Raw genomic sequence first — 27,880 nt, 5'->3', positions numbered from 1 at the left:
TTTATGAAATACTTTTGATATTTTTAAATACACACAGTTTACATTTGTAAGAATTTAATATATACATACTTAGGAGTAACAGCTCTCAAACAGCACATTGTGGACCAGATCCTGTAGTAATTATGTATGTACAAGGACCATTAGATTGACTGCCTTGGGAGTTAGTGGAAGGAATGCAGGACTGGCCCACATTACAATGGTGCTACAGGAAAAAAAATGCATAAGTAAAGGCCTCCATGCAAGGGTTATAGAGCATTAGCTTTACTTTTATATTTGGCTAGGATTTGTTTCAGGTTATCCAAGAGGTCTTCAGACATAAATTCTTCAAACACTGTATCAGCTTTTGCATTATGCTCAGCCAGGTATTTCTAGGAAGAGAATGTTACTGGTGAGATTTCCAACTTCCGTTTTTAACCTAAAAGACATGCAGCTTCTGTGTCAGCACCATGTGCATCTTTTATTATTATCCACTGCATTGGAATAAGGCCATCTATTTATAATTTAAATAGTAAAACTTGTTTCTTCAATAAAAAAATTAACCAAATAAACTCCAAGATCTGACTCGATAGTAAAGTAACTAGGTTGAAAACAGCTGTGTTTGACAGTGGCATGTCACCAAACTTTGTGAATTCCTAGGGCACAAATCTGATCCCTAGGAGTTCTTGTGAATGAAAGACATACTTGTGTTGCCTATTAAAATAGTCTCAACTCATAGGCTGCTGGTGTAAAAGCCAATCCTGTTCTTGAGGGAGGTTAGTATAGCAGAACACCAAAGGAGCATGGATAATTTGTTGATTTTTAGGAAGCTTTAGATCCCTCTTAAATGTCTGCAGAGTGACTGGGAGCTCTCTGCCATAATGCCTTTTCTTCACAGACCTAAAACGACTTTTTTTTTTTTTTTTTTTGGCTATTTCCTGGTACAAACCTTCAGAGAAATCCAAGTTTCATTGAAGTTAATGGTGCAGGATGTCACTCTGAATATCTAAGTATGCCTCTTCTCTCCCCTAGTCCAGCATTAGTTGTTTCCACATTTCTCCTTCCCATTGAATGTGTAACATGCAATCATGCAATCTGAAACTTGCACTTGGATTACAGTGTCCTAACCATTTACCTTCCCCAGACCCGAAGAAGTGCTGTGAAGCTCGTAAGCATTGTCCCTTTCAGCAACAGAAGTTGGTCCAATAAATATTACCTCACCTAGCTTGTCTAATGGCCTAAGCATTCATCTCCCTTCTGTAGCCATCCCCTGCACCGTCACTACGAGTGTAATTCCATTTTAGAAGGGGTTTTGATGGCCCAATACTTTCACTAACCTAGATGGATTTACACAGCAAACTGCACACTCTTTATGGCTTAAGCCCTCTTGATTAAAATTGTTTTCCCTGAATAAAGTTTCTGGCAACATTAATTGTGAGGCAGATGCTCTAGGGATAGTCAGAAGCCCAGAGTTCTCTTTCTACTTCTGTCATTTCCCTGCCCTTAGCTGAATCCCTGGCCCCTCTCTGTGCTTGTTTCCCCTCCCACAGTTTGTTGTCTATTGTAATGCAAACTATCAATCACATCCCACCCTTTGTGGATTGGTTAATAAGCCTTTGAACTACAGGAGAGGCTATTGTCATCTTTCCAAAATGATCTCTACTTTTTGCAGTTCTGATAACAGAGGGTCTGAACAAACTAGAACATCCAACCACATCAGCAGTACTGAACACCAACAATTCAAGTATTTGGAGACCTACAGTGTCTCCTTTTTCAAATACAGCCCAGGAAGAACAATTGCAATTGTTACTGCTATTTCATCCTACATTCAATCAGTGTGGTGACAGCTGTTTTAGGTGAGGTTGGCAGAACATGGTGCTGTATTTTTGCAGCCTCCAAGCTCTTTGGCAAAAGCTTAATAGACATTGGAAGCATTACAAGGGGTCATTTTACCAGTAAACAGGTCATTTTACTGGCTCTGCCAATAATTTGAGGGGGAGGTTGGGAAGATGAGCTATGGAGAGTGAGTGTGTGCGCACGCACACACACACAATCAGTCATGAAATATCCATAAAAGGAACCCTAGAACAAGAGACTATTAAGAGGCTATTCTCAACACCACACACTGGTTGGGTGCTCTGCTTGCACGTGGCAGTTAGTTTCAGCACATTTTTAATCCACATGGAATTTGCTATTGTGTCACTTTGGGAGAAATTGTGGATTTTTCTGTACAGGAAGGGAGAAGGTTCAGCATGCCCAGACAAACAGGAGAGAGATTTGTTCTTTCCAAGGAGCTTGGAGACACTAACCAGTCACTCCCGAGAGAGAGAGACTGACTGACTTTTGGGGAGAACAGACAACCTCTTTCTTCATAACCTGCCATGAACTGGGCAGGACTTGGAGAAAGAGAGAGAGAATTAAAGAGGGGTGGCGTGGAATTGAACTGACCGTAAATTGCCTTTTGGGCAATGTATATTTCCTAACCATGCTTTCGTGTTAACAGTAATGGGTGTGACTTACCTCTACAGACCCTACATGAAAAGCCACCATCTCCAGGACACGGTACAACTTATCAAGCAGTTGCATTTTCTCTTCATTTGTTGTCCTCACAGCAATCTGGTGTCTGAGGAATACAAATATATTTCCTTAATTGCATGCCCAGGCCAAAGAGAAACCTCTTCATTTTAAGGTTGACAAAATGTAATAAATGTTAGAAAAACTCAATAGGCTGGATAATTTAAATCAAAGTAATTTAAATCAAGGCAATTTAAAAATCACCAAATGGAAAGCTTCGATTTAAACCTACTTTTCCATTTGTACTTCAGTGTCTTTCTAAAGGAAGGTGCATTCTCATTGGAAGATGCAACTATTAAAATGTTAATTTACAACTAAAGCCTTTTCACTAGATTTAGTGCATCTTTTTGCTACCTAAGAGGATACACTAGAACTATCTACATTTAAGCAATTATGTAGCTTAATATTTTCAGATTAACTGTACATTTTTAGTACGTTAGAAAATTGTGAGTGATACTGCTTATTTACTAGATAATTTACTTTTTGCTCTGATTTGTGTCAAGCTGTAGTAGGATGGTAACTGGAATTTAAACAAACACAAAACAGCATATAAAATACCACCTTAAATGTTTTGGCTAGATAATCTCTTATCAAAGCATGTTCCACCTTTACAACTAAATGATTTATTAAACAGAGATTAACTACTCAGTGGATTAAACTGGTTATTTCAGGTGAGCTTGGGAAAATTTTCAAATATGCCTAAGTAAAAGTGAGTTTAAATTCCTAGTCTCACCTAAGTCTCTTGAAAATAAGACTGTCTCCTAAATTACTCAGGCTGACCTATTGTGCCATATTTAAAAAGCTTGACCTCAAAAGTTACTCAGGAAAATACATCTTCTATATAGAAAACAGCTATTAACTCAGTTTGCTTGTTTTTTAAAATCAAGGATCATGGATTCAGCATATTTATTTTATTTCATATTTTAAGAGATAATACATTTAGACCTTAACATTTTGTTTCAAATCCAGATTTTAAACAGGTTTATTTTTATAAAAAATAATTTAAATAAAATAAAAATCCAATTTCAAATAAAATCTAATCCTGAAACTAAGACTATAGATAAAATTGAGTACCTATACAGTTTATACATTCTCTAGCAAGCATCTAGCCAATTCAGCATTGTCAGACATTACAATAACCTTACATCTAATCTCTCCCAATACATTTTTAATCAGTTCAAATATATCAAAAACTCTATAAAGGCAGTGAACCATCCATGTACACAGGAGTATTTTTAGGTATTATATATAGATGTAGTCTAAGATGATCAATCTTAGTTACACAACAGTATTATGCGTGCTTTGTAGTGTTAAAAATATTAACATTCTGCAGCTATATGTGTAGGGCTAGACTTTGAATGTGCATGGTTTATGTAGCATGGCACAAGATAAAGCAGGGGACAGACTCAGATTTGAATTCTATTCCTGGCTTTGCCACTGGCCTGCTGGGTGACTTTGGACAAGCATTTTCCCTTCTGGTGCCTCAGTTTACCCTTCTGTAAAATGGTGGTAATATGGACTTCCTTTGTAAAGCACTTTGAGATCTACTGATGAAAGGCTATAAAAAGAGCTAGAAGGTATAATATTAGGACTTTTATATGTTCAACAAGTGTGTCAAGTCTTTGGGCCTTTCTGTAGAACTTGAAAACTCAAAGACTCTTGATAGATGGGACATGGGATTGGAATATGTAATAACTAACATTCACATGGCTGGATATTAGAGAATGCATGAACTGTAAAGGATACTGAAACCTTTAACTACAGTCCAGTCACTATTGAAAGTTAACTTCTGAATTTCACAGTGTATGGAAATGTGTCCAAACACATACAGGTATTTCGGACTCACTATGGCAGACTCACAGTAGCAAGGCTGATTAGAAATGGGCTTTTCCCCTCAAATCAATTTAGTCAGTCAAAAAAAAAAAAAAAAAAAACACACCAGGGTTAATTTTCAAAAAGTGAAAAGGTTTCTTGACAAAGTCCATTTTCCACTGGAAGTAGCAGGCACTTTTCTTACATTTGTCTTAAATTTTAACCAGCCCTTGCTATGCAGGCATTAATTAATACTCCATACTGCAAGGTTCTGGGAGGAGAGAGAGTTAGTGATATGGGAACCATAGTATATGTGCAAGACTAAGGGCTAGTTACGTACTCAGTCAAGGAAATCTTATACAAACTACAGAAATTCACCATCAACCCTCCAGAGTATGGTTTTCTCTCTACATTGCAATGCAGTCGACTTCTCAGGAAAAATCTGTTTTAAAAAGACCGGCTGGATATGTGCACTTACTTCTTCTGAATTTCGTGTAGCTCATTCATAGCTTCATTGAGGCCCTCGTTGACTCCAGCCTCAATTAGGTTTTTATGCATCTCTAGAGCTTGCAGTTCAGCTGCACTTTTTTCCTCTTCTTCTTCAGCCACCTAAGGAAGGATAAACAAATTCTGATCAGCAGCATGTTCCTCAGACTAAGTTTACCTACCAATAATAAAAGTCCTAGAACTTGCTAGGAGAGTGGACCTCCTGCCAGCAGAGGAATACAGGCAAACCCAAAGAATTCCCCCTATGAGAGGATCAAACCAAGGCCTCAGCAGGACAAACTTCAACTAGTAAAAATTATTGACCCCCTTCCCTTCCCCCCACCCAAGATTAAACAGTTGCTTTTTGGTTATATTGATAAAGAGGTGACAAGTAGCAGTGCAACTCACAAGCATGTTTTAAAAGACAAAGCAAGTGTTCCTGGGTAAAGGTTCAACAACAGTCTGGCAAGATGATGCGGAATGGGAGAGGACCATACTTGACTAGAAATAGTCCCAAACTTAGATCCCTTTAATAAAAACAAGTAACTCCTTAAAGGTTTCCTTTTTCTCTCTTTTCTTTCTAAGAGGAGCCATTGTTCTCATGGGCAGCCTACCACTCAGCCCCCAATCTGAGTGGGGTTCAAAATGACTTAGCAAGAACTATGAAAAAAGAAACCGAAAGAAACACTTCTCTCCTGTATCCATTAGATCAGCAGTTCTCAAACGTTAGCAACCCGAGGACCCTCATTTTGATTTAGTATTTTTTGCAGACCCCCAAGTTCCCTGCTCAGCCCCAGGCCCCACCCCCACAGCGCCACCCCTGCCCCTCCTCTTCCCTGCCTCTTTCCACCCCCTCCCCTGAGTTTGCCCTGTCCCTGCTCCTCCCCCTCCCTCCCAGCACCTCCTGCACACCGCTGGCTTGCAGGGGGCCCTGGGAGGTAGAGAGGGGGAGGAGTTGATCAGAAGGGCCCGCAGACCCCAGTTTGGGAAATGCTGCACTAGACGAGTTGGGCATCAGGTCAGGCATGAACTGTAATGAGCCAGGCATCATGAGAGGCTGTACACCCTGAAGTGTCCTTGCAGCACCAAATCTGAAATATTTTGTGAACCATTTTATTATTTTTTTTAAAGACGTTTTGCCCTGTCTATGCACGTTGGCACCTGCCTATACCAGCATGCTGCCTGGAATGGTTTTTGAGAACCTCACAGGCTTTTTCTACCCCCTCCCCTCCCCCACTTAGTGAGGAACAAGTGAGATTAGGACTGGATTAAGGCAGTCGGGGGCCCTAAACACATCACAGTGTGGTGCAAGTGAACTCAGTTTCTGCTGTAGAGAAGCCATCAACCAGGCAGATCCAGGTCCAGAAAGGGTTGCGGAAAAAGGTTGCAACAAGATATTTGTTCCAAGAAAAACTGAGTGTCTAAATACTTCCATCTGAACAGAAACTGGGAACCATACCTGCCAACTGTTCAGAAAGAAATGGGAGGCAACACATCAACAACAACCAACATCCAAAGGGTGGGTGTGGGGAAAGGGAGCTCTTCTGCTGGAAGTTAGGCAGAGGGATAAGCAGTTTCTACTCACGAGATGCCACCTAAAACAGGACCAGCTGACTGTCCAAAGCCATACAATGATTCATCAGGCTAAATTCAGAGTGACAGAGGGTGTAAGTCAGCGCAGAATTTAGGTCCTTCTTATTCAAAGATTTCTCATTTATTTTCACTTTAGAAAAGTAAATTCCTACCTTGAGCTTCTGCTGGTGATGGTCATCCAGCTTTTGGGCTTCGTCTTTCAGCAGTTTTATGTTGCTTTTCTTCTCTGCTATCACCACATTCAACTTCAAGAATAGATTTGGTTTAAAAAAAATAAAAACACCACACACCATATGTACAGCCGCCTGGAAATACCTTGCAAAACCTCAGAGTTATCTAGAACTTTAAACAATAGACTACCTAGATGGAGCTGAATCAAAGGTCAAGGACCCTTACTCAAGTGCTAGAGATAAATGCTCAGCCTGAACTCACAATGTAGATATTAAGATAAGGGAAATACTGGAGAACTATTTAATGTCATGTTAATTTTCCCACATCAGGAAGCCAGATGAATTTATGTTCCCTCAGAAACAGAGAAAGGTGCTAGTGCGGTTGCAGAGTCCATGGAAAATTTTCACTGGAAAAAATAAACAGATGCTCAAATTTTGTACATTACCTTCGACCCATACAAATCATTTTCAGTGACACTGCTATAATTCTACAGTAGTCTGCACTTATACAGCAATAGGAAGATAACCCTTTTCAATGGGCATCTGAAAAAGGCAGAAAGTGAATGGACTTCTAATAAAAACTAACGAACAATATAAACTATGTATTTTATAAAATAAGTGTTTTTGTCTCAAGGGGTGATGCAATGCATTTCCCTGTGCACTAACTATTCTATCGCACACCTTCAGTAAACTTTCTCCTGGTTTCCTACATTAGAGCAGGGGTCTCAAAGTCCCGGCCCATGGGCCATCTGCAGCCCGAGAACTGCCTGACTGCGGCCCGTGGAGGAGAGAGGCATGCAGCCACGCTGCTGGCAATGTCTGCAGCAGGCGCTGCCCTCCTCCCCACAGCTCCTGTTGGCTGGGGGAGAGGGATAGAGATACCATCACCAGTTGCTGGGCAGAGTCAGCCATGGAGGCAGCATCACTTTTTTCCACAATGAATATAAACAAGTCAAATACCGAACACAACTATCTGATGCACACCTTGCTGCAATCCTGAAGGTTTCAACTGCTCAGTCACTGAGGCCAAACATCAACAAACTGACAGAACGGAAGTGTTGCCAGGTGTCTGGCAAAACACTGAAAACTCTCTGGCAGGTGAAGAACTATATAAAGTTGTTTGACAGTTTTATTATTTCTGAGAAATTCGAAATAAAAAATACAATATAAACATTTTCTTTTCTGAATACCATCTTCAGTGACATTATTGGCCTGCTGGGAGGATTTGAGGACTGGTACTGGCCCTAAGGTAAATTGAGTTTGAGACCCCTGCACTAGAGGGATAAAGTTCATTATGAACATACAGTATTACTCACTCTCCTGGATTAATTTCAGCAATCTTTGCTTCTTTAGAGAGTAACTGGACACCAATGTACGTTAAGTATCAGTGTGCGGATCTCCGCTACCTAGCCCAAGCAGTAATGTTTGCTGGAACACTTCAGTGGCTAACAGGATCTTTTGTCCTGCTGCCACCTTCTCCATGGACCCAACATAGGGACCAAGCCAGTGTCTCAGCATTTAGCAGATTCCTGTTTTTTGTTGGATGGCTTGTGGAATGATTACAGTTCTGAATTACATGTCCTACATGTGCAGAGGCTCAGGGTAGAGGTATAATATTTCAGATTCAAGACCTTGTACAGTGCTCAATTCATTTGCATGAATTAAGCAACGAAGGCTGGAGAGCTGAGGTGGTGAACTGCTGGTGCTGACTACAAATGACTATTTGTGTTACTAACAATACAGGGTCTACCTTAGCACACATAGCGCCTACAACTCAAGTTAATTCACTGGCTGCTTTTTTAGGAATAACCTGTATTTCCTTCTCAGGTCTGGAGCTCTGCTGAAACAAATCAAGGAGCAGCAGACTCATTGCCAACTAAGAATATATTTTGACTCTAAATTTCTCTCTATATTCATGGTTTAAACCTATCACTTAAATTGGTTGTTTCACCATCTTACAACACTGGTCACCTTATATAGCCTAGGCCTGGTATTTCTGCTTGCTGAATTCGTTTACTCTTATATGTTCTTGAATAGGAGAAAATCCACATTTGCTTGACCGAGCTGAGATCTGTAACACCTACAGGGAACTTGGTAGCTGGGCTTGCAATCCATACCCTCTGCTAGATAACTAAGTGGGAAGTTTGCTTTCTTCCAGAGGTATTTACGTGCTTTCACTGCACCAAACCATACACATTTGGATGAAAATATTTTGTGGCAGGTGTTCAGTTAAAGAATGTGGATTTAAGAGAAGTTACAGAATATGATCAGTAGGTTTCTCTAACCAGCAATGCCAAGAATAATATATAGCCCACTGACTCACTGCCTGAAGGCCACCATTCTGAAAATATTTACTATGTAAACCCCGTAAGCAAAGATGTATAAAGCTTTTAGAGCTCACCTGTTCTAAGGAATCCTCTAAAATGATTTTCTTGTTACTAGCTTTACTTATTGCCTCTTCAGTCTCATCTATTATCTGCATAAGCGGAACCTGTAATGCATATTGAAAAAAAGACACACACAGATAAAGAGCCATGTGGTACAGTTCTGAAATTTACAAGGAATCGCTGACTGAATTCTGCCCATTAATGGGTATTCAAAATCTCTCCGCATCTTTAAAACAGACTTTTTTTTTTTAAATCAGCCTGCCAAAGAAATGTTTCCTCCCCACATCCCCAAACATGTATTCTCCCCACCCCCTACCCCCACAAAAGTTACTCCTGCCAGGTAAGACTCAGCCCTACATCAGTGGCAGGTCACTGTTCTAACATCACTGAAACAGTAGAACTAGTGTAGCACTCAAGACCCACAGACAGTTCAGAGATGCAGCCATGTAATGGACAGATTTTGCCAGGTGGTAGGTATTTTCCACCATTTTTCAAAGAGGCAGCACAGCTAGGCAGGGGAGAAGGAATAGAAGCAGTGCAGTAGGCTGGAGATGGTTGCAGGAAAGGGGGCACAATATATGGTGCAGCAAACAAAGAAAAGAACAAGTGAGATGAAGATGGCTTTAGAATTCTCCTCTGAGGGATTGTAGCTTTTAACCAATCCCTACACTTTTACTCCTGAGGGAATTCTGCGCCACTGCACACATGCAGAATTTTTTTCCCCCTGCAGAAAATACATTCTGCCTGAGAAGTGCTGCAGTTCTGCCTTTTGCCCAATTCTGGTGCCACAGAATTTTTTCCCTGCCGGGGGAGGGTTGGGGGAAGGGAGGAGGGATTCTGCACATGCGCAGTGGCACAGAATTCCCCCAGGACTAGAAATTCATCACAGCACCCTGCCTGTGGCACCAGGTTACAACAGAAAGAGTGGGGCACATGGGGCTGCTGGGGAAGGGAGCGGCGGGTGTCTCACACTGGGGTTCAGAATGGCTAGTGAGGGGGCAGACTGGGGCACAGGCTTAGGGGAGCTAGTAGGCTGACAGCGTTGAGCCAGGGGCTGAATGGGAGTGGGGAGGGAGGCAGAGACACATGGGGATGGGGGGTGGGGACAGCGGCAGATATGCCTGACTGAATGGGAGAGGTTTGGGGTCAGCCAGGGTCTGCATGGGGGAAGGTTCCCCATCTCCCTAACAATCCCTCCTCCCTCCCCCCCCCAAAAAAACCTGTTCCATACTTTTCACCCACACTCAACAACACTCCAGGTATACTCCAGGCTCCTTCCCTCTCCCTCAGTTCCTCTGTTACCCCTGACTCCCCGAAATCTTTGCACTGCTTCTGACAGGTGCAGGAAATTAATTTAAATTACATTACAGAAATGTATTACTCAAAGTTCCGTATTAATATGCTTAGTAAGAAATCTATTTATAAAAAATAATAATAATTTTTTTTGGGGTGGAGGGAGGGAAGACGAGGAGGTCTATATTGTGTTATTTTGACAAATAAAATATGCAGGATTTTAAAATATGTGCAGAATTCTTAATTTTTTGGCACAGAATTCCCCCCAGAGTAAGTTTTGTTTGTAACACAATTATGTCTGTCCCTCCCCCTTTGATTCAAGACATCCGGCTTGTTAATGTGGCCCCCCCTCACCCTCCATTCTGTAGCAACGAGTGATGGGTGAAACTTTTTCTTTGCATATTTTTATATATATATATATATTTTTTTTTTTTTTTTTCCAACTAAAAAACAAACCAACTGAAAACAAAACATTTTGGAAATATCAATTAGATTAGACAATCAAATATTGAGTTCAACCTGAACAAAGTAGTTTTAGTTTTTCGGTTTGAGGAAAAAAAAAAACAAAATTCAGTTTCTGTTCAAGACACCCAAGTTTTTCCCAGATGTTTCCGTTCAGACACAAAATGGAAAAAAAATAATAATAATATTGATTATTCGTTCAGCTCTATTGGCAACATCCCACGCAGGCTAGACTGTACTGCAGCTGGAGTAGGGATGTTCAAGGACGACCTTCCTTGTATTTTTCCTAACATTTTACTGCTGAAATACATACACTGTTCGCAGGACTCAAGTGTTCCAAACAAAAGCAGTTGTTAAAGCACACCTACGTTGATCTGCCTTCTGTATTTGGAGAGAGAATGGGGTCCATCCTCCGGGTTAAACTTAATCTCAAAATCGTGGCCTCTGGAATTTTCCATGCCTGCTGGGATTAGCTTCAGCTTCCGAGCCAGTTTGTGATAATCATCCAGCTGTGCTTCAATCTGGGAAATATGTGGAGTTAGAGGGACAGTAAGAGAGAGACACTGAATAGAAAAGGCCAAAACATAGATCACTATTGTTGCCACCTCTAAGAGGGTGCCACTGCCAGGTGGCTTCAGAGATGCAGATATTTTGAGACCTCAGAAAAAAAAAATCTTTAAAGTATTAGTCAGCACTGGAAGCTTTTGAGTGAGACGACCATTTCTTCTATTTACGGAGCAGCTTTTCAGCTATCAATCTCAAGGCACTTTACTAAGGAAGGTCAGCATCATTCTCCCAATTTCAGAGATGGGAAAACCAGGGCACAGAGAGGTGATGTTATTTGAAGCTCAATGGCCTGTAGACACTCAGACTTGAGTGGTTTTTAGCTGTCCATTCCTTTCTGAGCAGCTGTATTTTCCTCTCCTGGATAAATGCCTGCTCCACCTATCCCCTGAATATTCAAGGAAGATTAGCTAGTCTGCATCCTTGGAAGCTGCCTGTAAGGAGTACAGATGGTATTGTGGCAAAAGCATGGGAATGGGAGTGCAGAGTTCTGGGCTCTGTTCTCTGCTCTGCCACAGATTTCCTTGTGAACACGGGCAAGACACACTTCACGGCCCCGTGTCTCAGATTGCCTATCTGTAAAATTGGACTCACGTGTAAAGCAATTTAAGATATTTGGCTGGGAGGAGTCTTACAAGTGATAAATAAATTAAGAATACAGTTGAGCGACCCAGCCCTACAAATGCAAAGACTGTCAGAGGTACTTATATGGCCCCCATCACCACAGTAGCTGAGCCTCACATTCTGATGCATTTATTCTCACAACACCCTGGGAACTGAAGCCATGTCAACTGACTCTCAAGCTGGCACCCTAACCATAACTGGGCCATCCTTCTTTCTTGTCTCTGGTGTTAGTCACTGACACAGCTTGGGAAACTTTATGAAGCACAAGGGCCTGCTTCTAAATGGGGCATCTCACTGTGGCAATAGTCATGGGAAAGAGAAGACTGTTGAGTCTGTACAGTCCATGGGACAAGGCATCAGACTGGGACTCCGTCACTAAGCCACCTGATGTAAGTCAGCATAGCTGTATTGAAGTAAAAGAAGTTACACTAGTTTATGCCAGCTGAGGATCTGGCCCCTTGGTTCAATTCCTAGTTCCGCACTAAATTACTGTGTCTTGATCAGGTAATGGAATTGCTGTGTGCCTCAGTTTTGCCATCTGTAAAATGGGGATAATGATGCTCAGGCTCTTCAGACTATTTCAAGCTCCTGAGCGGTCTCTGCAACTACAGTTGAATGCAATATACATGCCTGCTGTGGCCTCCCGGGGCCTGGAAACTCAATGATTCAAATGGGCATTGAATCAGGCCTTGGCTGCTGATGCACAAACAAGTACATGAACAAATTCCAGGCCTATTGGAAGCAAAGGCAAAAATTTGTGCTTGTTAATTGTAAATCATTTTTAAGTTGTTAGAGTCACTCATCTTGGCCTGGTTTAGTGTCATTAGAAAAATAATTCACAGCAACCTCTTAAATTCCCAACTTTTTTTCTTTTGTATTTTGACCCTTAATATCCAAGCTGCAAAGTTGCCAGATTGAAACCATTGGCGGGACCTGGGACAGGCACTCACTGACTCTTTGCCTCTTGCATATTTTAGCTCCTCAGCCCACAGCTGCTGCCGTTCTGTCTCTAGCTCCTTGGTAAGCTTGTTGATAGTTTGCTGAAGCTCATCTTTCTCATGGTTTATTCTCTCGATGTCTACAGCTGTGTAAAGCTGATTATCAACAGTGTGCTGCAGCCGGGCATTTTCCTGCTTCATCATTTCAACTTCCAATTCTGCAATCAACAACAACAAAAAGAGGAGCTACAGATCTCTGGACATTTACTAAGGGCCACAGTGACGCCACCCCTGCTTTTCCAGTATAAACATCCCATTCATCAGTCAGGTGTACTCCTAGCAGTAATACAGACATGTACTGCTTCCATGAATGGCACTCTCCATCTTTAAAGTGCTCTACAAACTTAAGCCTCACAGCACTTTTGTGAGGTAGATTAAAGTGGGATCTCCTCAGGCTCTACATGCACTTTTCAGAGGGCTATGTCCCTTCTCCCCCAGTGCTGCCGCTTTGTTCTAGGTCAGGGAGATCGACTCAGATCTACTGTTTTTTAAATGGAAGGATTTTCACTATTTAGGGCTGAGGGATTTTCCTTTAATTTGAGGCAAGAAAGCTTTGGTGTGAGATCAGTCTCTGCTTCCTTCCCTCACTGAGCTATGGGACAAGGAGACCAACTGTAAGGAAGCTGGTCCAAGAAGGCAGAGTCTACCCCCGAACCTCATCATCTCCCACACTTGACACCCGGACAACTTTCATGTTTCTGCCTCAAAAGACAATTCTTCTCCCCCTAAAAATCAAGGCCGTGGCTTTTAAAGATGCATCCAGCACTTTCTTGTCCAGGAAGCACTTATCCCTGTATGTACTGCCCCACTCTTTTCCCAGAAAGTACAACAAGATTACTAGCCGAGTAAAATCCACTTTAGTACAAATCCATCCATGGAGCAAGTGTATGTCTGTTTCAGAGCCTTCAATCTGCAGTACTAGCCAACAAAAGAAGTGATGATACATCATCATCAGCTATCTCTGAGGCAGCTTCCTTCTCACCTGATGCCTCACACGCCTCAGTGAGGCTACGTATTTTCTGATCCAGGACAGCTGAATGAGATTCCAGATTAGTCACGTAAGCCTGATATTTTTCAACATCAGCTTGCAGCGAAGCTTTCAGCTTCCTCAGCGTTTCTAGACGATCCTTTGAGGAAAAAGAAGAGTGTTAATAACCTAACTGGTATAATAACTTTTACAGTGGTTACTGGAAACAACAGCAGCTCAATCATCGATTTTCAGTTGCACCCTTTCTTGAATCAGCTGTTACCAAGACAGATAATTTTCCTCACAAGCCTAAATGGTGGTGAACCCTGCCACTCTGTCGATCCCTGTACAATCCCTACCCCGAAAGCCTCTTCTCTCCTTTATCTTATTTGGGTCAAATTTTCAGTCTCAGACTACAAGTGATCGTTATTCCCAGCCTGATAAATTAGAATTTAAAATTCTATCATTAGAACACCAGCTAAATTGAAACATTAAGAAATTACAAGCTACAGGAGGAAATAAGATCAGAGGTGAGGCTGTCATGCATCACAGGAGTCTAATAATGCTTGAGTCTCGTGTACCAGATGCACTGCAGTAATAAGTCACAGCTCTGTAAGGACAGAGAAGCCTCAACTCATATTTTTCTTGCATTAATTTCATAGCTGGCTTTTTTTTTTTTTATAAACTAAAGCAGGATTCTACTATGAGAGTCTGAGACACTGACTTGACTCTTCCACCTGCTGGGGCCAGGAGTTGAGAGTGTCCCAGGTGATACCTATAGCTCTGGAGATAGTTTCCTTTGTATCACCTCAGCCCCTTCCTATCACTTCAGGAAGCAGAATTTCAGGTGCCCCTGATTCAGCTGTCCCCGCCACTTGCTCAGTATGTACATGTTTCTGGTGAGATTACAGTACCTGGAACCCCAATAAGGGAAGACCCAGCTTTGATATAGTTGAAAGAAGTAGAAAGATGGTTTACTAACCGGCTCACTTTCCCTCTCTCTCTCTAGCTTTGCAATCTCTTCATTCAACCTTTTGTTCTCTGCTTCTAAGGTCTTCACTTTGGAATGGTCGACTTTAAACACTTTGTCTGCAAGAAACCACATGGGGTTTGAATAACCCTAGAGCCTCGATAGTCATACCAGACAACAGTGCCACAATACTGTAGTGCAGCAGTTCTCAAGCTTCATTGCACCATCACCCCCTTCTGACAACAGAAATTACTACATAACTGGAGCCCAAGCACCGCAGCCTCAGGCAGGGGGAAGAGGAGGGGGCCAGATCCCTTCTACCCCAGACTCAAGCCTTTGGGCTTCAGCCCTGGGCCCCAGTGAATCTAACGCTGGCCTTGGCAACCCCATTAAAATGGGGTCGTGACCCACTTTAGGGTCCTGACCCACAGTTTGAGCACCACTGCCAGGCACTTCAGAAATGTTTACAGGCAGACGGTATGCAATAACAAGAGATGACATTGCCAACAAGAGAAGCCCTGTCTTGGGAACGAAATAGTCTGAAGAGGAAAATGGAAGTCAGTTTCCACTATTGGAAGTGATTTGCAAAGAGAAACCACACCAAAAAAAGATTCACTCTTAAGAAGGAGAGCTTTGCAATATCCTATGAGCAGGCAGATGAGCAGCTGCTAGTTCTAGGAGAGGGTGTGGAATCCTGACCCAATATCAAACCAGCTGTTTTTAATCAACAGATGGTGAGCTTAGGACATATACACCAAAAGTGACCAGTGATTTTGAGTGCCCAACTTGAGAGGCTATAAAGGAGCTTGGTTTACAGAAAGTGATGAGCACCCACCCTCTGAAAGTCAGGCCCCTTTAAGGCACCTCCAGTTGGGCAACCACAAATTAAGGCACCAAGTCACTTTGCACTTCTGAAAATCATGGCCATAGTGAAGACACTTAGACCCGCACTTTTAAACATCAGCATTTTCCTAAATAAGATACCTAAATATGAACGTGGGTGCTTAACTCTAGGCACTCAATCCACAAGTAGGCACCATCATTTGAAAAATGAGGATATTGGCCTTACTATAACCCCTGTAAGGAAGGCAATAAGTGCGACAAGGCCCAGAATTCTACTAGCCTGCATGTGGTTTCTTGCAATAGCTAATTCAGATGGCCACACTCACTTAGTTTTGCCTGCAGTTCTGCATCCATCTCTTCAAAAGCATCTCCTCCATTCATGAAATGATCATAACACTTCTCAGTGTACTCCATAAGTAGCTGAAAACAAACAATGTGTTTTTTAGAGCTTTTTAAAAACACATTAAGCAAGCTTGACATACAAAGCCACATGGCAAACCAACACCTTAAATATTATTAAAATGGACATACAAGGTCACAAGTTCTATTTTAAAGCTTGAATGTAATGACAAACCATCCTTTTAAATCTAAGAAGGTGCTTTAGGGCAAATCCCCAGTTAGAAGATTGGGTTATTTTTGTTGCTTTTAAAAAGCAGCTTCCACTTCGGGATCTTTTTGTTTCCTGGCCTGGGTGTCCACTTGCTCATTGCAGGCTGTAACTTGGGTTTCTCTAGGCTTGATGTCAGGCCCAGAGCTAACCAGAACTCCATGGGCAGTATGCCAGGTGCCAAGGAGGGAAACTGACACAGGTATGTGAAAATCCCCTTCTGGCCTCCACCAAAAAGAAATCAGACTGAGACCGCACAGACCAAGAAGCTGATTTTTATTTGAGGTGGGAAAGGTACTCCCAAATCCATAACTTGCCATGTGATTTACGGGTGAGCAGAGAGGAGTAGTTAAACAACCAGCTGTCTTCTGGGCTGCAAGCTTTGAAAATAGCTGCTCCTATTTTTGAGAAGCCAAGCAACTGGCCACTGGGGTACAGGGAAAAAGCCTTTGACTTGCATGTGTGGTCCCAAAGTGGGACCCCTACCAGGAACTGGCCACTTCCCCTTGCCACTTCAGCCCAGTGGCATAAGCAGTATGTTCCCTTCATCTACTCCCACTGCTTCTGTGAGAAGAGCAGTATGTGCTGACAGTGTTAGGAAAAAGAGGTGGCTTCAGGCAATGGTCCAAGCTATCAGCCACTTGACAGGGAGGAACGGCGGGGAGAGAGGAGGGGGCGCGCAGAAATCAAGGGATGGCAGATCTATTCCTCTCCTTCAGCACTGTATTATACAAGTACAAATGATGATAAAGTACAAACATATCTGTCTAAAATGATTTGCCTTTTTAAGAGAGAACACTTCTCATCCATACATCAATGTATTTTACAGGGGTAGACCAGTGTCATGCTCATTTTACACAGGAGAAAACAAAGCTAAAATAAATTGCCCACAGTCACATAGTAAGTCAGTAGCATAGTCAAGAATTTAATCCACTCTGACCATCATCCCTCCTCCCCAACCCATGCATTATCCACCAGATGAAATTGCCTCCCAAAGCATGCTAGAAAACAAGGCTGTCCTTTTCTCCCGTCCCTTCTGTAATTAATCCCATGGCCAGCTAAATCCCACTCCAGTTGTAAACTGTAGGTATCTAACTCATTATAGAAAGCAGTGTGTTTTTTTAATTATTATTTTAACAACAGTTCTTACCATTTACATTCTGTCCAACTCTTTTGGAAGAGCACTGAAAACAATACACACTTGAGTATGAATGGAAAAAAGGCTGATTAAAATCTAAATTAAAAACCCCATACAAAATGGGAGTACATTTACTGCATTCGCTACTTTTCCTGACAGTGTCGTGAACATTGTCTGACGAACAATTAATATAGTATGATACCTTATTAACTACCATTTCATCTTCAGTCTCTCCTGACCAGCACTGAGCATCGACAAGAGCATCTGAGTTTCCTCTCATGACACTGTAGATCTAAAAAGGGACAGAGTGTAACTCTCACAAATTAGAAGTGTACGGTGTTCACTGCAGATTCTTATTCGATATCACCCCTCACTAGCCTCCATATCAGAGTCATATTTGTATTAAGAAAACAATGTAAGGAGGCAGAGCTAGCCCCATCGGGGTGGGTTGCACACTCTTGGAGCTCCCTGTTTCTTTGGTGTAGAAGCCTCCTTTTATCTCTAAACAATAAGCTAAACCCCTGGTACTACAGCAAAATGCTGAAAAAAGGAATCTCGATGATTCTAGGCCAAAGTCTACTCCTGGGAGAATTCTGCGCTACTGTGCGCATGCATAATTAATGAGCCATGCATATTTTTAATTTTTTTTGTGCAGAAAAGAGTTTCAGCTGAAATGTTGCTGCAGTTCTGCCTTTTTCCCCACCAAAGGGTGCTGTGGCACAAGAACAGCAGCAGCTCCCAGCCAGCAAGGGAAGAGAAAAAGCCTGCCTTCTTTGTAGCGCCCGTCAGGCCAGGTCAGGAGACAGGGGCTATGGAGAGACAGACAGCATGGGGTGCTGGGGGGGAGGGGAGTGTCAAACAGGGGCTCATAAGGACTAGTCAAGGAGGGAGGTGTAGGGCCAAATGGTGATGGGGAGGGGGTGCTGAGCTACATAGGAGCAGGGAGAATGCTGGGTGTGGACACAGAGAGATTTGGAGACATGGACACACAGGGACCGGGGAGTGGCTGGGTGGGGGCACAGAGGGACATGGGGACAGGGAGGAGGTTCAGGGCCACATAGGCACAGGGAGAGTGGGTACAGAGCAACATAAGGATAGGGAGTAGGTGTCTGAGTGGGGGTGGAGGGACATGTGGACAGGGGGTGCAAGGACACATGGGGATTCAGGAACATATGGGAACAGGGGCAGATGTGCCTGACTGAATGGGAGAGGCTAGGGGTCAGCCAGGAGCTGCAGGGGGATGCTCCCTAACAAACCCTGCCCTCCCCCCACCAAAGAAACCACCCTGTTCCACACTTTTCCCACCCTACAAGATCACACACAGGCTCCTTCCCAGCAATTACTTTCCTCTCCCTCAGCTCTTCCATTACCCCTGACTCCCCAAAACCTTTGCACTGCTTCTGAGGGGTACATGAAATACAGTTCTGTTTTGTAGTTTAAATGAATTCTTACTCAGTTCTGTATTAATGTGCCTAGTAAGGAATCTATTTCTCAAAAAACATTTCCTGAATCTTTTTTGTTGTCCTTATTGTTACACACATACTTGCTGACAGGTATTTTGAAATAAATGATCAAAAATAATTGAAAGTGGTGTGATTATATTGTTATTTATTTTAAAACATTGTGCACAGATTTTTTAATTTTTTGTTGCAGAATTCCTCCAGGAGTAAAAAAAATCTCCTTCGGCAAAATTACATGGGAAACATTGCTCTGTTAACACAGTAATTTGGTCCAGGTAAGCCCCTGACTTCACAGAATAGTGTTACATCTGTTGATGGAGCACTGGATTCTGTGTTAGTAGATGGTTGGCTGTGACACAGTGGTGGTAGGAATGATGGAAAGAATGGATGACATACCCAGGATTAATGGGAGTGATACAACGTTCTGCTCAGAGCAGCCTGTTAAATTGTCAAGGGGGGAAAGAGTTCTCTTCACTAAGTGTCAGTATATTTTGTCTGACTTTTACAGTGAAAAACAAGCCCCTGCACACCACCTAGATAACTGACACATATCAGAATTAATGTAACTGATGTGGTCAAAAAAAGATTCATACTGCAGGGATCATAACCCATTCTCTTCAATCTGTTAATGGCAATACATTTCAAAGAGACAATTAAAGAATGGAATAGCAGATTCTGAGGAAACACTATGAAAATCATGGGAGGGTCTCAAAGGGAGGCAAGAGAAAACATATTTTCAGGATAAGCTTAAAGCACTGCAGCTTGACACAACGTCAACAGGGCAGGTGTACCTAAAAAACACCAGGAAGTCGTATGAGTAAGATAGCAATCACCACACTGCAAGATTTTGCACAAGAGATGGGTTACTGTCCATCCCCCATTCTCCCCCCCCTTCCCCGCGACATGTGCCCAGCTGGGTACCACCACGTGTAAAGATTGCCAATAAAAAGGAATTTTCTAGAGGAAGACAGAAAGAAGTTGATTATGGCTAAGGTAAGAGGCAGTTACTATAGAAAAAGCCACTTTTCCTCCAACAGATGCAGAGACATTACCTCAGCAGCCTTGTCTGCTTATATCTGCAGTCAAAAAGCCAGACAGCTTCTGAATCTAAGATATTGCTGTAGGGCCCTAAGGCTGCATGAAGACAATTCTGGATCTTGGAGGATTATAGATTAAAAACTTCAGTTAATTTCTATCAGAATCTAATGTAGACCTGTTTTCTCTTGTTTATTCTTTCCTCTTACACGCACATACTCACCCACCATGGGTATTGTTATTTGTAATACTTACTACTTTTCATTTCTCTAGCATCTTCCCTTTGAAGATTTCAAACCACTTCAAAGAAGATAATGAATGTATACTGACAACATACCTGTGCAGTAGGGAAATATTACTGTTCCAGTTTTACAAAAGGGAAAACTGGGGCATAGGATTAGGTGCCAGATTTTAAAGGCATTTAGGCACCTAAAGAGGCAGATAGGCACTTTTGAAAATCCCACTAGAATCATATACATGTTAGGTACGTAAAACCCATCAATTTCAATGGGATTTAGGTGCCCACCTTGCTTAGGTGCTCTTTGAAAATCCCACCATTAGGTGGCTTTCTCCATCTTCAGGCACCTAAATACTTTTGAAACTCTGGCCTTAACTAGCCCAAAGTCAATGGCAGAGCCTGGAACAGAACCCATTTGTCCCTGCTCAGCTCAGATCCACTGGATCACAGCTGACCTCCCTTTCTCACCATACCTTGACGCAGTCTATTAACCACACTAGTGCAGCGGCAACCTGAGGCCAGACATGTGGCACACCCACGGTGTACATGGAGCTTTTGGGCAATGGGAAGGGATATCTACAAGGAAAGAAGAGTTAGAGCAGTTTCTAATTACCTGAGCACGATTATAATCAGCAGAGAATTAAAAGACATCTCCCTGCCAAATAGATTTGATTTACTGGACACACGCGGACTTCTGCCTGTTTTACTGATGAACGTTCACTATTTTTAACACTACAGATCATGAACTGATCATATTCCTTTTATGTGCATCAACAAAATCTGTCAGCTAAGGTCAAATTGCAGTATCTTTACCACTTGTAAAGAAGTTTAAAAAAAAAACAAAAACGCACAACTCAGTTTTGGATACCAGGTGGAGTTTGTGGCACTGACAATTAGAAAAATACTCTTGAGTTGCAAATAGAGTACTGACACACTCTGGCACCCCAATATTCACCACTGTCATGTAATTAGGATATGCTTTGTACAAAGTACGCCTTTGAGATATCATTCTAAAAGTCTTGATCTGCTAGACAGTAATATCTCGTTGGATTGTATCTGCTATTGTCGTATGTGAAGTTATGAAATTTGGCTATGTATGTGTTACTGAAACATGTTGTGAGGTTGAAAACACCTACAAGCAGCCTTTCAGGTACAACAGTATAAAGGCCAAACAACGTTAATGGCTTATTAAGAAAATGCACACAAGCACAATGATTACCCCAGGAACTGTGTACAATAGAAACCTCTGAGAGAGAGCACTACATAATGGGAAATGTTTGACCCAGGTCACAGCAAAAGAGCTTTCCAGCAAGTGGGAGGAAGATATACAAAGGCAGAAAATGACATCATGATGGTACCTCACTTTCCCTACAACACCATACCTGGAAACACCTGAGGGACAAGGACTAAATTGTGGGAAGTGATGGTCCCAGGCTAGAAGGATTTTTAGCCTGTGTATGAAAACCCGGGAAAGCCAAGGCAGCTTGTGCCTTAAGAATCTGCCAGCCTGTTTATCGCTCAGGGTGAGAATTTGCTAATTCATATATTACTTATCTAGGCCTGGTCTACACTGGGGGGAGAAATCGATCTAAGATACGCAACTTCAGCTACGAGAATAGCGTAGCTGAAGTCGACGTCTCTTAGGTCGACTTACCTCATGGCGTGAGGCTGACTGCCGCCGCTGCCCCGTCGACTCCGCTTCCACCTCTCACCGCGGTGAAGTACAGGAGTTGACGGCAGAGCAATCGGGGATCAATTTATTGTGTCTACACTAGACGCAACATTGAGTCTACACTAGACGCGATAAATTGATCCCCGATAGCTCGATCACTACCCGCCAATCCATAGGTGTGTTAAGCTCCGTTTGCGGTTTTGTTTATTTATTAAGGTAATCTGCTTTGATCTATTTGCTCTCTCTTATAATCTATCTTTTGTATTTAATAAACTTGGTCTGTGTTTTATCTAAAGCCAGTGTGTGGAAATTATTACTTGGGGCAGAAAGTTGTTGCATCTCTCTCTCCACATTGAGAGAGGGGCGAATTTTATAAGCTTACGCTATACAGTTCCCTGTGCAGCACAAGATGGTGTAATTTTGGGTTTATATTCTAGAGGAGGGTACGTGCCTTAGCAACTGGGAGGTGCCTTAGCTGAGCCTTCCCGTGCAGAGCTGATCTCAGCGTGTGTGTGTGTGTGTGTGTGTGTGAAGCTGCAGCTGGGTGTGCCCCTATCTGTGTATGCTGGTGACAGAGCAAGCTTGGAGCGGTTGGTAATTTATAGCACCACAGTGTGAAAGGGAGCCCAGGCTGGCCGGTTAGGCAGGCTCAGGGGTACCCCAGTTCCAAATGGCACTCATGTGGGGGGGGAAGGGAAGAGGGGGAAACCCATCACAAGTACAACTTATCTGGAATCACTGAGAAATGACAAAACCCATTGTGTCATTTAACATGGATTTCACCAATTCCGGAAGAAATCCACAGTGGGATTAGTCAGGCATAAGTACATTGAAAAGAGAAACTCAAGTAGTTCATATGCAAGGCATTGATTGTGTGAAAAAGCAAATCTACTGCTCAAAATATTTCCCTGCAATATCAGAAACCCAAACATCACAGCATTACTCTAGTGCATGGGAACCAGAAAGTAAAATAGAGCCATCTAGTTTCACTGTCTATGATAAAGGAAGGGCAAAAGGTAGAATAGAAGTCCTGAAAGTAAGTTATTTCGGCTTTCATAGTTTTGGCATTACTAGTAATAAAGATATGCTTTAGTCCAACAAATTATTGAGCTCAATACAGGAGTAGCTGGGTGAAATTCTATCACCTATATTCCCCTGGAGGTTGGACTAGATGATCTAATGGTCTTTTCTGGCCTTAAAAACTATGAATCTGTAACTCTGAAGTCATGCAGGGAAACAAATGTTTTAAGCTATGATATTTATCCTGAAGATGCCCTTGTACTAGCTTCAAGCATTTTCCAGTGTCTCTTGAACACTGCAACCTAGCAGTAGCTAGAACCTACACTGGCAAATGGAGTCAATTCAAACGCTTAAAGGGGGAGGAAAATGTTGAGGTTGAAACACTAGAGGACAGCAGGATACCCCTAAGGGAACACAAAGTAAAAAAACAACCAGAGGCTGAGTGGAGTCAGACAGTCATGGAGTCTGAGAGCTGCAGTGACCTGGTGGCAATGCCTTCTCTGAAAGGAATTGACACCTTGTATACCAACAGGGCACCTGGATCCCATTGCAGGGCCTGACACGAGAACCACTGACTTGTTCATACAACAGAGCCTGGATTCAGCAGTGGGGACCTTCAGAAAAAGATTAAGTTATCAATTTTATGTTTTTCTCAGAATTTTTTTTATCCGGATCTTTATCTTGACTCTAGGGTGAGCAGATGTCCTGATTTTATAGGGACAGTCCCGATATTTGGGGCTTTGTCTTACATAGGTGCCTATTATCCCCCACCCCCGTCCTGATTTTTCACACTTGCTGTCTGGTCACCCTACTTGACTCTGTCCCTTTGAACATTAGGGTGCCCACTTTATACAATCTCTGATCAGCCCTGATACATACCCAAGTTCTTTAAAGACTTTTGGGATCTCCTCTTCAATTTTAGAATCAGGAAGTTCATAAGAAGGGCACAAAAAAGCATATATAAAAGCAAAAATCCTGAAAAAGTCCTTAGTAGATGGAGTTTGGAGAGATTTCACAGACACATTCTGGGCATAGCCATTCTCCACAAGAAACTAAGAAAGGCAACAGACACAAAGGTTAATACAGACCCCTAATCAGATATTTACCAAGGTCACGATTTATCTTGAGGAACATTAAATTTTCATTGCTTCTAATAGAAGTCAATATGCATATACTGATCAGTACATTCTAAATGGGTATTTTCAATTTAAAACAAAGAACTCTCCCTCATAACAGCCACACATTTCTGGAAGAATCTAACATTCAGAGGGGGAGATAGAGGCTCAGAAAAAAATATATTCATGTCTGATGAGTCAGTGAATAAACTGAGATTTGTATATACTCTCTGTTAAGTCTACAAGGATGATAATTGTAGCATTGTTGTCCTCAGAAGGTAAACAACTTACTGAAAAAGTGACTGATTGAACAGATGTTCCTTGTGCCAGCACTTCTGATGGCTCAACAGTATGTGCAATATCTAAACTTTCAGTTAAAAACAAACACGAAATCAAATGGCATTATTCTTGCCCTTCTAGATGTTAATCTTCCAAATGTGACCCAATCCCATGCTGCTTTATTAAGCTGCAGGAGAGAGATGCAAACTGGCCCTATTCATCTCTACACAGTGTTAATTCTGAAGTCTAAATAGGGCAATTTTAATATCAACTGCGCATTTTAGCAGAAACACTCAGCTAATTTGGGATTGCAGGCATAACCTGATTAGAGCACCACCACTTTCTTCCCCAATCTGAAACCTGTTTATCACATGGTTTCTCCACCCAATCACAAGCTATCCCAGTTTTATCTTCTGTGTATCACATGTACAATCCTAATTCTGTAACAGAACCAATTAATCTATTGCCAAAGACGACAGCATCCCACGTTTGCAGTTAGAATACAACATCGTTATGAGCAGATGCAGCAGACATTGATGGCACAGTGGGTGGGAACCCAGGTATACCTCGCAGAGCTGTCGGATGCACTGCTGGATGTAAGTCTTATCATGAAGTGGCCTGGGATCCTTTAACTTTTCTGTGCCAGTAAAAAAGCCCCATGGAGTATTTCGCGACGCTCCAGAACCACTTGTCCTGAAACCAAACAGAGAAGTTTAAACTGCTTTGGATCACATGCTGTGTGCTTTTAGCATTTACAGAACACCCAGAATCACATCGGATAGGATATCCAAAGTGTACAAGAACTATAAAATTCTCATGCTTCAAAACATAAACCAAACATCCAATGAAGGGAGTTAAGAAAAAAAATTGCCCCATAGGCAGGTTATTCCACAACTCTCCATTACAGAGATTCATACATATTCCTCTGAAGCATCTCAGACATGCTACAGTGATCTCATACAGGATAGCAATCTTCCTATGCACTTACATGAGTCTCATTAACATACCATTTGTGCACAATTCCTATGTGCCTACTCTGTAATCTAATGAATGAAAAAAATCAAGCAGGAAAAAAGCCTTTGAGGGGGAAAACAAAACAAATCTTTTAGGTCTTCTTTATACATCAAAACAGGCCCCTCTCCCAAAAAAAGGGACACATATCCATTTCCCTCCTGCCCCCTTTGCAAGCCACTTTTAAATCCTAGAGTTTTAATTATTCACCATTTTATATAGAAAATATTGACTAAGACAAGTCAGGAGGCATTGTAACAGCACCTTTTCACAGAGAAGCTGGTTTTTCCTTCAGAGCCACCAGTGTACTTAGATATGCTCAGTTTCGATCGTTCTCTATAGAAAAGATAACAAAAAGTTAAACTGTAATTTAAAGAGTTATTATGGTGCTGCTAGTGGTTTCACAACTATTGTTACACGACCCAAGATTATTAGGAATCTATTTTAATTACATTTCTGGATTTTTTTTTTTTTAATTTTGATTACACACACAGTGCTATCAAAAGCACAACTTCACCACTTCCCCAGTGAAGTTAGTTTTCTCACTTTGTGTGGGTCTTTTACATAGCACCAATGGAAAGAAAAACCACTGAAAAATTAAAAAAAGTGTTGTACTTAAAGTACTGCACAGGATCTTTTCAGGGGGAATAAGGCAAAACACCACATTTATTAGTAATACATGTATTAATTAACACTGTATCATATGCATATGATCTATATTACACTCATGCACACACACACACACACACACACACACACACACACACACACACACACTCTCAGTCTTGTTGTTGTTACCAATTAGTTGCTCCCCTTAACTTCACTGGCCAGGTGAGTTAGATGGGGGAGGGGGTGGAGCTGGGCTTCTGCCAATCTGGATCGATGCTCCCATGTTGACAAGACGAGACCTGGGGTCCTCTGCAAAATCTGTGTCTGTGTCCATTGGTCCTTTGTGCTGCTTCCTTCTGGGGGTTGTCCCAATGCTGTTCAAAGAGGGTATTTCCAAAAGAAGGTGCTTGCTTCTAACCACGGAGGCCTTCAGTATGTCTGCTGTTCTTTAATGAGCCCACTTGACACGTTTTATTGTCTTTGGGTCTGGCTTCCATCCCCTTTCCAAGGGTTGCAGCTGTCTGGAGGTGCTGCCTTCCAAGCCTTTACTCATTCACACCTCGTTCAGTCAACAGGGCAACTGATTAAGAGTGTGGGGGGGGGGAGGGGTGGAGAGCGGATCTTGTTCTACTGCTAGCAAAAAGACATTTTTCTTCTATCTTATTCTATCCTTAGGGGCTATAACATTATACCAAGGTTCAATGCAAAGTTTCTACATGAGGCTTTGATACAAAGTTTTCATGAAAACAGAGGTCACACATGGATAGACCCACTACAAAGTTATATAAAGAGGCACAATGTAAAGTCATATGAGATTTATCCACAAAAGTGTGACATAACTTCCTCTGCCCCACAAAATAAGCAAGTGGATAGATTAGATGGCAGGTATCATAATAGTTATTTTAACTCATTTTAATTGACAATTTACTAAATTTCAAGACATTGTCCCTTTAAAGGACTTAAAACATCTTTCGTATTGAAAATTCTAATGTGGAGTGGATAGTAAAATTAGTTTACAATGCATTATTTTTAAATGGAAAGTGTTCTGTTAAGTCAAGTACTGTGGTGTTCTTGTTTCCATGAACCTGCCTACACAAGTGAAATTTACAGTACTACCAATGCCACCTATCTGAAATGATGTTAGCCTTAGGCCAGGTCTACACCATACATTTACATCAATATCACTAGGTCAGTGGTTCTCAAACTTTTATACTGGTGACCCCTTTCACATAGCAAGCCTTGAGTGCGACCCCCCCTTATAAATTAAAAACACATTTTTTATATATTTAACACCATTATAAATGCTGGAGGCAAAGCAGGGTTTGCGGTGGAGGCTGACAGCTCATGACCCCCCAGGTAATAACCTTGCAACCCCCTGAGGGTCCCGACCCCCAGTTTGAGAACTCCTGCACTAGGTCACTTAGAGATGTGGTTAGATGTGAACTAGACATCCAGGTGCCATTTATCATAACAGTGAATCTCTTCACACCAAGGCCACAACAAATAACCACAACCCTCCTCCTCTCAGTTACATCAGGATAAACGTGCTTAGAGATCAGCAGCACATACGTTGTTTGAGGTGTATATAGACCGGCTCTGCTTGCGTCCTGAACTCTAATGGGCAGCAGGGAGGCCCGGCCATTGCTACCACTGGAAGATGAGCTCCGTTTCATCTGTTTAAGCTGCAAGACAAAGGACTGTCAGCCAAAAAATGCATAAAAGGAAAACGGGAAATATTGATCTTACAGGTCTCGCAGAACAGCTATTGGAGAACCCAGCCAGAGCATTAAGCCAGGCCAGAAACAGGAAAGTGGGAGGGAGCAGCTCAGAGGGGACTAAACAAGTCCCCCATATTAATGGGTCTCAGACAGACTCTTTTCTCAGTTTGGCTCGTGAGAATGACTTCCCTGACTGGGGCCAGTTTTGCTTTAATTTGTTTAAATATTTTATGGAGTCCCTGACACAGAAACGTGGCCC

The 27,880-nt window shown here is 42.1% G+C and overlaps 1 protein-coding gene across 1 annotated transcript; it reads right to left on the bottom strand.

Moving 5' to 3' along the window:
* Positions 1–39: 39 nt before the first annotated feature.
* Positions 40–27,582, bottom strand: LOC117887151 (kinetochore protein NDC80 homolog). The gene is made up of 16 exons (XM_034789453.1): positions 27,473–27,582; positions 25,559–25,630; positions 24,850–24,976; positions 23,769–23,941; positions 20,671–20,773; positions 17,667–17,756; positions 16,046–16,139; positions 14,889–14,995; positions 13,922–14,066; positions 12,892–13,097; positions 11,122–11,274; positions 9,013–9,102; positions 6,594–6,686; positions 4,841–4,971; positions 2,497–2,599; positions 40–368 (listed from the first exon to the last, which is right to left on the bottom strand). Exons 1-16 carry the CDS (start codon positions 27,574–27,576, stop codon positions 246–248), a joined length of 1,914 nt encoding a protein of 637 aa, XP_034645344.1. The 5' UTR covers positions 27,577–27,582; the 3' UTR covers positions 40–245.
* Between the last annotated feature and the right edge of the window lie 298 nt (positions 27,583–27,880).

The sequence above is a fragment of the Trachemys scripta genome, chromosome 1 (assembly GCF_013100865.1).
Source record: "Trachemys scripta elegans isolate TJP31775 chromosome 1, CAS_Tse_1.0, whole genome shotgun sequence".
Classification (NCBI taxonomy): Eukaryota; Metazoa; Chordata; order Testudines; family Emydidae; genus Trachemys; species Trachemys scripta.
Note: the sequence above shows the minus strand (reverse complement) of the source record. Positions and strands in the feature narration are given on the sequence as shown.

Bases quoted from the DNA above. Each gene is read 5' to 3' on its own strand.
- LOC117887151 (XM_034789453.1), bottom strand. From the start codon at position 27,576: ATGAAACGGAGCTCATCTTCCAGTGGTAGCAATGGCCGGGCCTCCCTG. The intron at 6,687-9,012 runs GTGAGCTCTAAA...CTATTCTTGAAG, and splicing joins TAGAGGATTCCTTAGAACAG to TTGAATGTGGTGATAGCAGA. The intron at 4,972-6,593 runs GTAGGAATTTAC...ATCCTTCCTTAG, and splicing joins ATCACCAGCAGAAGCTCAAG to GTGGCTGAAGAAGAAGAGGA.